The sequence below is a fragment of the Stegodyphus dumicola genome, chromosome 1, assembly GCF_044657685.1.
Source record: "Stegodyphus dumicola isolate Sdum_Otavi_A_Nest chromosome 1, ASM4465768v1".
Taxonomy (NCBI): Eukaryota; Metazoa; Arthropoda; class Arachnida; order Araneae; family Eresidae; genus Stegodyphus; species Stegodyphus dumicola.
The window spans coordinates 135911979-135927424 of NC_140768.1; the positions used below are offsets into that span (position 1 = coordinate 135911979).

The 15446-nt window shown below is 32.6% G+C and overlaps 1 protein-coding gene across 1 annotated transcript in view; it reads right to left on the minus strand.

Annotated features, from left to right (window-relative positions):
• cdi (serine/threonine kinase) overlaps window positions 1-10740 on the minus strand; it is a 389918-nt gene extending 379178 nt beyond the window's left edge. The window contains exons 1-2 of the mRNA XM_085821086.1: window positions 10586-10740; window positions 5432-5787 (exon numbers count right to left, since the gene is read on the minus strand). Coding sequence (XP_085677212.1) covers window positions 5432-5704 — 273 coding nt within the window. The 5' untranslated portion in view covers window positions 5705-5787; window positions 10586-10740. The remainder of the gene's footprint in view (window positions 1-5431; window positions 5788-10585) is intronic.
• Between the last annotated feature and the right edge of the window lie 4706 nt (window positions 10741-15446).

The window sequence follows — 15446 nt, forward strand, 5'->3', positions numbered from 1 at the left end:
ACTTAGAATATTACTTACTGTTTTAGAATTATTATTCCTTAGAATATTATTTACTACTTTACAATTATTATTCCTTAGAATATTACATACTATTTTAGAATTACTATTACTTAGAATATTACTATTTAGAATACTACTTCGAATATCAGTATTTTGTTAGACCTTCCGATTATCCGAAGACCTAACAAAATAGTAAGTCTACGAAAGCCTTTATACGAAGCGGGTCAAATACTGAATGTTTATTCAACAAAAACATGCAAGTTATTCAAGTTTGAAGGACTGTCTTAATAGAACTATTAGATGCATCTGATATTTTTGCTGGAAAAAGTAAGGTCGCAAATATACGCAAAAAGCTCTCATTCCTTGCAGCTTGCACTTCAAATTGCACATGCTCATAAACATAACGAATATCAAAATAAATTCGGGAATATTCTGGCCTTCACTGGATTTTTCAGAAAAAGGAATATCTGAACTCGGATACAAAGATTAACTGAATTGCTGTTAATTACGGAACTAAAATTCTCAGCAATTCCAATTTAAAAAAAAAAAGTACATAAAAAAAAAACTGCCTTTGCACCAAGATAAAATAGATAACGAAGAAGGGAATACCAAGCGATTTTCTAAACTTATCGCCATGGGGGGGACAAACTCCCCAAAAACCCGCCGAGATGAAAACAAAATATACGCAAAAACGAAATTCGAAAGAAAACGAAGAATAATAAACAGAACGTGAACTCGAAGCAAAGAGATACCTAAAAATAACCCTAAGCGTCGAATGAGTCTAACATACCAGGTGTGGGGCGCCGAAGGCCCAAAATTAACCGCTTTTTTACTTTACACGTAATGTGTTCGCGCTTCCTCTTCCACTTCTGTAAAACACTCATCACACTTATCTACTCAAATGCATTCGCACTTCACACACGATATACAAAGGCAATGAGATCTCAAGCACTTCAAGAATTAGATAACTACAATAACCGTTTAACCTGACCCGGTCAATTTCCTGGTCGCGGAAGACGGCTGAAAAAATAAAAATAACTTTCATGTGTAAAACAAAACTGTTACTTTTACCAATAAAATTAAACTATAAATTACATTATGAAATACCATTTTCCTATATCAACCATTTATGCATCCAAATTTATACAATTTAAAAAGTTACACTTCCAGGTATCATTTATATATATATATATATATATATATATACTCAAGGAGAAAAAAAATTAGCTCTCAGCTCTTTTGGACAGTTTTCATATACGGTAGGAAAATCCGTAATCCGGACTCGTTGGGATTTCGGCGATTCCGGATTAGGAGTTTTTCCGGATCATAGATCAATTTAAAATCTGGTAAGATGGCATGCTGAAATTATACAATTAAAAATATGAAACCGTAATTTATGAAATAAAGAGCAATTATGATCTAAAGGGTATCAAAATTTACAAAAAAAAGCTTAATATTTATTTGTTTACTTTATTAAATAACATTTCTTTCAATGTAAGTTGTTTAAGTTGCTTCGTTTTTTGTGCTAATACTTTCTCTGTAATTCTCTCTTCTATAAACAGACATAATTTCTTGTTCAGTTACAAAGTTTCACTGTTCAAATCCTGTAATTGCTGTGTCGAGAATACTGACTAACTTGTCAATCGAACTTTTTTCGTTTTCAATAATAAACTCTGTCACTTTCTTCAGTATCGGAAGCACGCAAGTGTAAAAGCTTTACTGGCTTTACCGGCTTTATGCGCATGTGTAGCGGACGCGTGCATCAAACACGCATGCGTAAGTTTGTGACTTTGAGGTCCGGATTATGGACTTATTAGAGAATTATATTATGCATGGAAAATACAATGAAATAATTTTTAACAGATGTAAGGTACTTTCCTACAGATGCTAATGAAGTTATTAAATAAACTCTTCATATTTATTCATTAAATTTTCACCTCTGGAAATACAACTGCATTTTATATATATTTTTATTATTTTTTTAATTCATTTTATTATGATTCACCATATATTTATGAGAAGTATAATTTACTAAGGAAGAAATGGAAAATTTAACATTTTTCAAATATGCATACAAGTATGTATATTCTTTTGCTAATGAATTTATTTGTAATGCATATATATTATAAACCTAATGTATAAAATCTCATTATAAGTATCTAGGAAGTAATTCTTTTAAATTGTCAAGAATTCAATAGAAGCAAAAACAATTGTTCACAATTTCTAATGAATTGGATATTTTTGGGTTGAAGCAAGTTATTTAAAAATGAATTCCACTTTTGAAAGAAGCAAATTATTTTTGAAAAGTATATAAAATATAATTTAAATAACTTTTTACTTCCTTCTATGAAGTAAAGGAAGTACTGTAACCACGAAAAATTCCGGGTTTCATATTTCAAAGAAAATATCCATTTTGACGGCTATCAAATGTAATTTAACGATATTTTCACATGACATCTATACATAAGGCCAGAATACAGAACTCTTCTTCACCAAATGGATTATAAAATTGATTTAAAATGGATTCAGAAGAGACTTTTTTGTGATGTACGTTTTACCTATACATTTTTGTTTACCATAGTAGCCATATTTTTTTTACATTTGTAATTTAGCAGAATAGTGAACTTAGCACCTTCAACTTTTTTTGCTGAGTGGGACCAAAAGTAAACTTTCAGTTTTGTGCATCGAAAAATCTGCCTTGTTGTCTGCTGGCTGAATTGCTTGTTTTGGGGTGAAAACTCCAATTTTAAATTAAAAAGTTGGTTTTTTAATTATTTTAACTGCATTTCTATACATTTTTCAATTTTTAATTAAGATATTTTGGGGCTTTATGCATTTTAACCTTACTGCGAAGAAGGAAGTCATGTGGTGTACCCATGAGGTTTCTTTTTTTTTTTTTTTTTTAATGTTTCAAACTGGAAATATTAGAAAGAATATTATTAGATCTTGATATATTTCAAAATTAAAACAAACTATTCTGTTTACACTATTATATTTATTAAACTATTATATATAATGGCAGAAATTACCTAATATTAAGTACAAAAACAGAACTGCTGAAAATCTCCAGGAGCCAAACGAAATGTTACTTAGCTTGTCTAATTTTACGGCAAATATCAAAAATTGACCAATTTCAATATGTAAAGCTGCAATCAAGAAATATAAATATAAGTATTTAAGGATGACTTATAACCTTATTTCATTACATAAGTGCTCAAGATGTTGATAATAAACAAAAATTTCAACTTTGGCCTTTTGTTAATTTTTTTTCATTAATTCCTATATAAAAGATTTTATCGATTTTTAAAATTTAGTAATTTATAACATGCTTTTCTTTGTAGCCACATAAGCAAAGAAAAATAATTAAAAAAACAAAAGATGTTCATTTTTCCACATTTTTAATAACCCTTTTTACTCAAATCAGCATTATTGAAGATAAATTTATTACTTTAAAAAAGCTCCCTTCTGCTATTATTATACAATTTATAAGCAAGATAATAACATATTTTTAAAAAATTTATTCAATTCAATTTTATTTTGTGATTTATGAAGCCTTTTCCTAGAACAATTTATCTTACATACCAGAAATTTTTTCAGATTTCTACAAAATGGCAATTTTAGTTTTTTAACAGCATTTAAAGTATTTTTAAAACCAGAACTATCATCCTGTCAAAACGATGGGAATCTTTCCCTTATTTTTTATTATCATGAGTAGATATAGCATTAGCCTAAGAGTTATATATGCATTACTAAAAAAACTCAAATACATCTGAACAGATTAACGCTTTAAAAAGTTTATATTTACACAATTTCTTAACTTCTTCAAAATAACGATACTTCTCTTACACAGCAACTTTTTTCTTTCAACGCAATAATGTGATGCCTTACATCACATTTAAAAACCTTTACAGTTAAAAACTTTTAACCTTACCTTTGTAAAGCTGTTTTAAAAATGTATATGTTTGAAGCCTTTACAAAGGCTATTTGCAGCTGGAGATTTTTATCCTTGCGTGCTTTAAACTAAATTGAATTCACAGTATTTAATACCCTTCTCAATGCCATGGAATATAAATTAAAATATTTTAAGGCAATCATTTTTCTATCATTAAGTATGTGAGCAGAAATATCTTAAAATGATAATAAAGTTCTTTGAAAAAGCATATTTACTTCTGTAAGTTCTAGTTTGATAACAAGCAAACACTGTTTAAGAAACATTTAAATTTGAACAATTTTCCAGCATACATATTACTCATGTGCATGTTGCATATTTCTGATAACTTCACATGCATATTGCAAATGAATGTAGAAAAAGATATTTAGTTTCCCCATTCTCCTCCTTCTGATACATATTGCCCAGTTCATTTGATAGAATGGTCGAAAATGTAAAAATCTTTTCTATCTACCCAAAATGAACATGAAATTAAAAAATTTTCTATTTTGTATAAGTACAAAATCTTCAGTTTTAAGCCTTAAGTTCATTTAGCAAATGTTTTTGGATTTACATAAACTAACTACAGTCTGACACGAATTTAAAAAAAAAAAAAAAAAAAAAAAAGATTTAATGTACTTTACTTATTGCAGGCTTAATAAATAATGCTGAATTGCAGAGAGTTGTGCTACAGGTACCAGCATCATATAGAAATTTAAGAAATTAAGGAATTCTTGGAAGAAAATATTAACAGCAATAAGTATAAAGCAGGGCCCGTGCAACCTACAGTTGCACCAGACAGTAAAATTTAGGGATGGCAAATCTTTTGGAATTTATGAAGAAAACGGGCATCAGAATTTAATGCTGCAAAGTTGCAGAGTTTACATCAAGCAGCAAAAAGACTAGCACTGGTTCTGCTAATAAGTAAATTATGTTAGAATGTAATCGTGTTTAAAAAACCAGATTATTATTATTCAATGCAATAAAATTGATAGGAGATCAAATATTACACATTAACTGTTTGAAAATGCATCAAATTAAAATTAATGCTTCTTTTAGTTGCTCAATTTTTTTTTAACCTGAATTATCTAAAAAATATCTGCTCTTTTTACTTCAAATATGTACACTGTACAATAAATAACCTGTCACCCTCTCAAATTTCACCAATAGAAAGTTGTTTAAAACAATCCAAAAATACTAAAGAAAAAAATAAAAGGATTAACATTTGAAAAGTTCATATTAAGTCAGCTTTTACTTTCTTTTTTCAGTAAGAAATGTAAAAATCTCACTTTTAAGGAATTTGTTAAATTTCTAAAAAATGTTCAAATTCTTAATTTATCTTAATTACATGCCGCCGACTAAAAAAACGGTGAAAGTTTATACCTTCATTAAGGAAGGGAATACTGACTAACAAATAACAATGACATACAATGCTTAAAATATTAAGCCTGTAAATAACATTTTGAAACAGATACAAACAATTCATAAAAAATAAAAATGTACCTTGAAAACTTCGGAGAAAAATCCAGCGCCAATTTTTTCACAATTAAAATCATCCAAACGATTTAATGCAGCTACAGCATATCGCAGTGCCTCATACGAGGAACTTGGAACACAAGCTGATATAGATCTTGAAGGTTTACACTTTTTAACACTATTATTAACATGTTTCAATCCTCCATTGTGCACAGACACTATATGTGGATATGTCGAAGTAGTCTCTGGACGATCCAGGACGCGACAGTTATAAATCAATGCTTCTCCTCCAACAGACATAATGGATATTTCAAGTGATAAAAGGAAATAATGTAGGTGTAAGCCAAATATTTTGGCCCATGCTAACTCCACAAAACAATTTCCTAGGGAAAAAAAATAAACTTTACTTAAAATATATACACATAATAATACTAAAATAAGACATAACTATGATCATGAATTAATGAAAATAAAAAATTATTTTGAAAATACAATAATTATGAATTTAAAATGTTTAACACACAATATTTTAAATAAAATAGCAGCAGTCGTCCAGTCAATCATCATTTCAAATGCATATTAGTCCAGTCAATCATATTAGTATAATTTCATATTAGTCCAGTCAATCATGATTTCAAATGCAGGGCATGATTACAATAGTATCCCCAAAGAATATTTTGATATTTATTGAAAATATAACAGTAAAAGTTTTTATTACAAAAACATTGTTCCTTACCATTAATTACTTTAAAATTTTGAGGCAAAAAACTGAATTTACAATAAAGAAATCGAAGTTGGTTAAATTAAGAACTGATGTCACTGTTAAATGAATGATACCAGAATATAATGGCCCAAGTTAAATTAGAGTAGTGCAGACTTAAAAATATTAAAACATGGAATTCAATGATGTACAAAGATACTATTCTAAAAGATTTAACTTTTTAACATATAAAAAGTCCGATAAAAGTTTACGATTGGATGCCCCTTGTTTTTTGGAGATTCTTTTTTTGATGCCAAGATCGGCACCAGGAAGGTACAATTTCTTCATAGTCACTACACAAAACCAAAATAAGAGGTCAAAGAATTGCACAAACTCTGTGTCCATGTACACATCGATCTGTTTTCACTTAAAAAACATCCTACAATTGCACAAACTAGGCATTGCGCACTGCTTTAAATTTGTCCATGTACACATAAATTTATTTTCATTTAAATAAAATCAGGAAGCTAAAACAGAGTTAAAACTATCATGGTAACCAGAAGTGAAGTTTCATCACCAAAATTTAAAAAAAAATTGTCGCTAATCGAAGGGGCACCGAATTCTACACTAGAGCCAAAAGTCCTATTAAATTGCTGAAATTAAGCTCTATAATAACAAAGATACACACATTTTTATTTAGATAGAGAAAAACTGTAAAAAAATTATTCTTAATGCATACATAACTTAAAAGATAATAAACAACTATGTGTTCATTACGGGTAGAGTAGACTTAAAGGTACTCCTTGTATTATGGCGAAGTTGTTTGATTTATCGCCAAGTTGTTTCATTTATGGTAGCCTGAGTAGTTGAATGTTATGGAAACCCTATTGTGACGTAATCGGGTGCACGATTCTGGGAAATTTTGAATCATGGGATGTTTTGTAAGCGTTTTTGTGGTGTGTGTTAAAACTGTTTAGATGGATTTGAATGGGTTTGTAGGAAGAAAGGTTCAGATGGTCACTATGTGAAGCATTCGTTCAGAAAGAGTACCTGGTTTGAAAAAAAGTCATTTGAGTATGATTGATATTTTGACTTTTACATGGCTCTGGGTGTACGAAGCGAACTCGAAAATCATGGTAAGTGAATATTTGCTTTTGGTAGTGCTTAAATGTATAACATGTTTTTTTCTTTTTGTTATTGTTTGCTTTAAAATGTATTTTATTAAGATTATGTATTTTTTGTTTGCCTATATTGTAGACTTTGGTGCTCCTTTGACTTTTTAAGTGAAAATATATCGATGTATACATGGACAAAGTAAAGGGAGTGCACAATGCAAGTTTGTGCAATTCTGAGATTTTTTTTAAAGTGAAAATAGGTTGACGTGTATATGGATAAAGTTAAAAGAGTGCGCAATGCCATTTTTGTGCAATTTGGGTTTTTTTTTTTTAAGTGAAAATAAGTCAATGTGTACATGGATAGCGAGTTTGTGCAATTATTTGTCTTGTTATTTTGGCTTTGTGTAGCGACGATTTTTGGCGCAAAAATCACCTTTTCGCAAGCCAAAATAACGAGTCAAAGTATTGCACAAAATCGGTATCCATGTACCGCCAAAAATTGCCAAGAGGTACCCTAAACTATACTTTTACCGTTCATTACATTAACTAATCAACAGAATTTAATAAAGATTGTATCACAGGAGTTCTCAACTAGAAGGTAGTTTCATAATTTCAAACTAGGGGGGAAAAGCAGACAGCCTTTTGTTTAGTTATTAAGTATTTGATACTGATGTGTTTACACAGAGTTTTTACTACATATGGCAGTACTACTATGTCAGGTCCATCTAACCAGACATATTTCCACAATGGGCCTTGTTTTGAGATTTTTCCTAATTGGATCTTTGAAGTAAGAAGCCTTCACAAGCAATCCCCTATTCCTGCCTTGGGAGTTAAAAAGAATACGCTAATAGGCTAAGTCTGGTTGTTAAGCATTTAGTTTTTGTTCATGAATATACAATACTATTTTTATCCAAGTTTTAGTAGTTGTAAAAATTTTTCATACTTTTTGCTGTTTGATTTATAAAACATGTTAAAAAATCTAAATGCAAATAAATGTACATATGCATATTTTTAATTTTAGAAAGGAAAGGATCTAATAATGGTGAAAGGGATACATGGAACAAAACAGAACGAGAGTGGCAAATATATCAATTTAATATATTATATTTCAAGTATTTAAAAGCAAGATTCCTTTTATTTCTCATCATTTGAAAAATACAGTCAAAAGTCGTTAATCCGGACACCCATAATCCGGACCTCAAAGCTACAAACTTTCTGCGCATGCGCATTTAATGTATAACGGACGCTATAAGCTAAGCTAAAATTATCTAATTATCTATTTCAATTAATGTTGCAGATTGCGTTGTTCCATAATCTTCGAATCGGATCCGGCTTATTATTTTTTGCAGACTGTTAGAGCAATTTTATAAAAGTAAGTCGGAACTTTCGATTATGTCAAATAGAATTTCTGATGCTGGATCTACAAAGAGAAAGCATGTTTGTTATGATTTATCAATTTCACGCTGCTGTGCGCGCGGGGAGGGGGGGCGTCGCGGTGTGCAATGAACTGGAAGTTGATCTGTCAGCACTGTCCTTATCTTCAGGGCAGATGTTTTTATTTTATTCGGCTTATAATTCCTTACTAAATGTAGTATTTCATCTTGATGTGGTCCTTCTTGATATGATTTAAATCAAATTCCTCGTCATTATAAATATCACGAATACAAATGAAATAGTTTTCTGGTTACAATTTTCTAATTTCGACTATGCGTAATGTATGCTTTATGCATGCGCGCGTTGAAAGAAATGTTTAATAAAGTAAATAAATAAATATTAAGCTTTTATTGTAAATTTTGATACCCTTTAGATCATAACTGCTCTTTATTTCATAAATTACGGTTTCATATTTTTAATTTTATAATTTATGCATGCCATCTTACCAGATTTAAACTGATGATCTATAATCCGGAATCGCAGAAGTTCCAACGAGTCCGGATTAAAGACTTTTGACTGTAGTCATAAAACAATTTTTCCATCATTTGCTAATCACTGAACATTTGATTTTATGCTAATGAAAGTTTGGATGAGAAACACACCAAACCAATACTGAAACCAACTCTAATTATGGCTTACAGTTTATACCGAGGTAGAAAGCTATGGCTAAATTCACAGTACTGTTAGCTTTCAATGAATATTTTGTAAGGAAAATATATTTCCAATATGCACGGCGGTAATTATAAACCATACAGTCATGCAAACTTCATTCAGCTACCTCTTTCCATACTTGGCCATCAAGCATGGAACAAACCTATCAATGATTTTTTTTTACTTTAAAGGACTTCTAATAAGTTACAACTGACAGTAAAACTGTAATATTACATGCTCAGTACATTTATAAACTGTCAAATGAAAAATTTTATTCATATTTACATTTTTTAACAAGAATGTCAGCATTATATATTTGTCAACGGCAATTAAGGAAATTCAATCTATTTGAAAATGATTTTATGTCAAAATCATAAATGTAATGTAAAACCCCAAAACAAACTGACAGTTTTAAAATTTGCTACATACTACATCAACTTTATTACACTTATGAAAACTGACTGCCAGAGAAAATTTACTCATCCACCTTAGACTGAGTGACTCATAATTAGCATGAAAAGGTTTCAAGAGGAAGTATACATTAAATTACTAGCCAAGTCGGCATCAAATAATAGAAATCTATAAATATATTCATTAATTTTCCTTGTATGCTCATGAAAGTATTAGTTTACATTTATCCTCACAAATATATGAAGACAACGAATATAATGTCACATCTTTCAATTTTTCTATATAAAAGACATTTTGCCGTCATTTTTAATTTTCCCAAGCACCATTAACTATTATAAAAAAATATGTTCAGTTTGTTTCTATAGAAACAAATAATAAAATGCAATCAACATTCATATAAATAATTATGGAAATTTGTGAAATATTATAAATAAACCTACATCTTTACTTAAACCCTAAGCAAACATAAACTTGGCTCTTGTCAACAGGAATTAGTAATATAATATAAAATAACTGTAATTGACGAAGTTCATAAGGGCAGTGCAATTAATTATAATTATTATTATTTTATGCTGTCAGCACAGAAAAAATTACTTAAACTGTCTCGCTCATTTTCTACACCAAATTTTTAAAATGACTTTAACACAACAGTCAAACTTGCACTATAATCTCACATATTTTAAAAAAAGAAAATATATATGATATATATATATATAAATATATTTAAAATGCGTGAAGGATAGTCTTTAAACAATGCTGCAGTGCACATACTTAAATGAAAACATTCCAAGTTAGTTCAAGCCGTCTACAAACAGACAACAAACATAAATTAAAGATTGACTGTAATGATAAAAATAAAACACCGCGTACCTGCACACTAAAAACGTAGTTCCAACACTAAACAGTCTCAGACAGTGCTAAACTATTACCTAATAACGCTTGCCTTCACCGGCAGCGGCACACTACACTAACTCTGGGACCTTACGAGCTTAACATTAAAACATCATCTGTCATTTGACTGAGCTAAACAGCATCTATCAGAAAGTATGTTTCATATAGCTAGCACTAGAGGGCGCCCGAAATTGCAATGTTATCTTCAAAAATATTATTTCACACACACACACAGAGAGTATGTTATTCATTATTATTTCAAAATATAAAATAAATTTTTTATTCAGTCTACAAAATACAGATCTCAACTTCTCAAAGTAGTTAAAATTATGTTATATGAAAGAAAAGTCTCTGTCTAATTTTATTTTAACTGATTCCATTAGTTACTGAATTCATACCAAATTATTAAAATTCCCAAGATTTTTAAATTGCAATTAACTTTTTACTTTTAAATGAAATAAATACATTTTTAAAATTATAGATACCATAAGATTGGCATATTCCTCTTCAGTGGAAAATCCCAAATTATCATGGTGGCGTAGGTACTATAGTTACTCCAGAAAAGACATTAGAAATGATCAATATTAAAAAAAAAATTACTAAATAACACTGGGATTAATGAAGTTTTATAACTTATGTATATAAAGAACTCAGTTTGAGTTTTCGCGATTCCAGCGCTCTCATGCGCTATCTAGTGGCTAAAGGTGGAAACCTTATTCATTAGCATTGTCAAACGTAAATCGGTATTTACGTTTGACAATGCTACGTAGTTTGTGAAGCGTGTTGTGATCAAAAAGTAATGAAACGTTTCATTTTTTATTGTTGTGGACATTATGTATAACTCAGAAAGAAGTACAGACCACACGTTTTGTTGTGTACACCAGTGTAAATCACGAGCTTGCAAGGAATCTGAGTTATGCTTCCATCGCATTCTTGGTTCGAAAAATATCGAACGAGATAGCAAAACGAAGAAGGGAGTGGATTCGCGTATTTCGAATTGGAAAGAAAGTTGAACGTTATATGAACGTGCGTTCTAAGTATTTAAAAAAAACTGATTACATTTTTTCTCGTAAGATTTCTCGTAAGTTTTCTTTATATATGCAAAATTTCTTTCTCGTGTATTATGTATATAAATGTGTATGTGTGTTCTTCGAAAGTAAACATGCATATCTGTGTACAGAAGTATAAATCATTATAGCTCATCAATCTCTTACATACACTGAACTGCGGTGCTTAACCACCAGGGTGCCTGGGCGCCATAGCCCTACCCCTCATCGAATAACATGATAAAAGTTTCGAATTATGAAAAATATAACTGAACGTGCTAAATAATTAAACGAGTAAGAGTTTAAATTCATACTTGCTAATAGTTAAATACATATTTTTTTCCTTAAGTACCTAATTACTAATCCATTCATAATTAACTATTTTTTTAACAACTATTTCACAGAAGAATACATGTACACACAAGAGAAACAAAATACGAAGTGCGACGCCTTAGTGCCACTAGTAAAAACTGCGATGAGGAAAAAAGAACAATATACAATAAAGAATCTGAGCAACAATTTGCATAACACATATACAAAATTACATATTATTAACATTTAGGATCGCCCTTGGGCGTTTACTGAAATTGGGGTCCCTAGTATCATAACAATAGTTAACAACCACAGGATTGTCCAGAAGTTCCTGTTTGTCATAAAATGCCCTGGATAGGCGGCAATAAAAATCACAAAGATCCTCTATTCTTAACTCTTTAGGAATTTGGCTATTCCGAATGTACCAGGGGGCATTACATATCATACGCAATACCCCGTTTTGGGCAGCTTGTAACTGCCTTCTCAAACTTTTGCACGAGTATGCCCAGACGGGGCATGCATAACTAAGAATTGAACGCAACATGGTTTTGTAAATGAGCAACTTATTATCAATAGATAGAACACTGTTTCGAGCAATTAAGGGGAAGAGTGAAGCTTTACTAGCTCGAAACTTCCTGAGAATATGTGTAACGTGTGGGTTCCATGTAAGAGATTTACTGAGGATCACCCCAAGATAAGGGACCTGCTTGACCCAGGGAATGTCCACACCATACATTTGTAGGTGAGTCGGGAAATTCTTCTTAGTAGTAAACAGTATGGCATGTGTCTTGTCGAAATTCACTTTGACTTTCCATTTGGTCAGCCAAGTCTCTAGCGAGTGGATGTGGTGTTGTAGCTGTTGTATTGCTGAACTAACAAATGCACTTTGCGTAAGGATCGCTGTGTCGTCTGCATACATGGCTAGTGTTGTGTTGTGTGTAGTGGGGATGTCGTTCACGTAAATATTATCACGTAAATAGGGTAGGGCCCAGAAGGGATCCCTGTGGAATACCAGCCCGTATAGGCCGGTTTGTGGATAATGAACCAGAAACATGAACGGCAAAGTGTCTACCGGTTAGGTAGGATTTAATTATGTTTGTGATGTAGCCTGGGAGTCCCAGGTTGTGTAATTTATATATGAGAGCATCCAGCCATACTCTATGGAAGGCCTTGGCGACATCTAAGAAAAGTCCACCAGTGACACGATGTTGTTGCATCCCACTGCTTATTAACTCAACAACTCTGTAGAGTTGATGCGTTGTCGAGTGCTTCCACCTGAACCCAAACTGATAGGGTATGAGGATCTGCTTATCCAGGAAGATGTTTAGTCTATGGAGAATAACTGCTTCCACGATTTTGCTAATTGAGCTTAGCAAACTGATTGGTCGGTAACTCTCAGGAGCAGTCGCAGGCTTGTTGGGCTTTAGCAGAGGGACAATCTTGGCAGTTTTCCAACAGGTTGGGAAGTATTGCCATCGTAGTATAATATTCACTAACTTGGTGAAGTAGAGTATTATCTTGACAGGGGAGTGCTTGATCATCTCATTTGTGACCCCGTCTACTCCCGGGCTCTTCCTTTTTGCAATTCGCATGATATAGACACAGACCTCCGATGGCATGGCTGAGATAATGTTGCCTGTGCATGGCTGTGTTGTAAAATTGGAATGGAAGTCAGCAATAAGCTGTTCAGTGTCTGAGTCTGAAATGTTGTTAATGCAGAACTGAGATTCCAGATGCTGAGCTAAAAGTTCTGCTTTCTCAGTTCCGGTGTAATGGATCCGTTGAGGGCCGTGAAGGGGCGGAATGGCGTTATAGCATTTTTTGTACCTCTTCACTGCTTTCCACAAGGAGTTATCCTCTGCAGAAAGAGATCTGAGGAAGTTAGTCCAGCGATCTTGTGAGAGTTTATTTGTAAGAAATTTGACCGCTTCGCACAGGCGATTGAAGTTCCTTTTATTATCACGGTGTCTGGTACGTTGATACGCTCGTCTTGCAGCATTTCTCTCTTTAATCAATAATCTGAGCTCTTGAGGCTTGTGTTTCATACCAGGTTTAACTTCAACTTGTGCTTTCTCATAAGCATTTTGTATATTTTCAGTGAGGTCCTTGACCAGACTATCAATGTCACTCCCCCTGTGTATCGTGGGTAAAGTGTACTGTGTGTTGGAGAGGGCTTTGGCAAAGACCTGCCAGTCTGTACGAAAGGCCCTGGTGTCTGATGTAGTATATCTGCTGAGGTCCAGAATAATCCTACTAGGATTGTGATCACTTGAAAGTTCGTCCAGTGCGGAAATATCCAGTGGAGAACTGGTGTTCCGCAACAGAAAAAATCAATAATTGCGGTGGACCCAGCAGCATACCGTGTTGGGGTACTTGGAACTGCCAATTTAAACCGTGCCGACGCGGCCAAGGAATAAATCAGTCTACCTGTTGCATTAGAAGTGTAGCAGTTCCATGCGCGGTGTCTTGCGTTCAAGTCTCCACCAATAATAACATGTGTACCAAGTGTGAGTAGAATTTCAAGGTCTGCCTGAACGACAGCCACAGGTCTCATGGGAGGAATGTAGGTGGAGACAAAAGTGTATGGAATGTTAGTGTCTGTTGTGATGCAGGTAGCTGTGGCCTCTACGGCTGAAAGCTGTGGAATATTTACGTGATAATGGGGAATGCAGCGTTTGACAAGAAGTGCAGTGCCACCTCCACGTGGGCGAGGAGCAGTAGTACTTCTGTGCGACTTGTAGGTATAGTAATTTGCCACACACAATGAAATTTTAGGGTCAAGCTTGTGTTCTTGTAGGAAAAATAAGTCGGGACTGTGCTCACTTGCAAAATCCCGCAATTCATTAATCTTACGGAACAAAACATTTGCGTTCCAAGTAATAATACTTAAGTACCTATTGTTTACACTATACATAATTATTCAACATTGGAAAAAACACTGTCAAAAACATTAAATAATATAAACAACTTATCGATTGAATGCTCCGCAGCCCGCAATTCAGGCATGGCTGCCGAGATTTTTTGAAAAACATTCATAACTGTGGTGCCTTTAAAAACATCACACACCTCTTTGATTATTTTGAGAAAGTCCATAAACATACCCGAACCAACAGTAGCACTAGCAGCACCACCACTGCTGACAGTCTGTTTATGCATATCAACATTAAAATTATTAACAGTATTTACAGATCTTCCTTACGTCACCCTTGGCTACACTAGCATAACTGCGCCCGGAGGCAACAGCAGGATAACTCAAATTTGCATTAGAAGTACTAGGCATTTTAACACCATTATTTACATTTTCCGAGTTTGCACTCTTATTCACAGTTTTATTTCCGACAATGCGTCGGGGGAATTTCGGACATCCGCGATAATTGGCGGTGTGTCCTTCTTGCAGGCAATTACAACAAATAGGAGAGTCTAATTTTTTAACATTACATTTATCAGTACGATGTGCACTTGCACATTTCACACATCTTGGT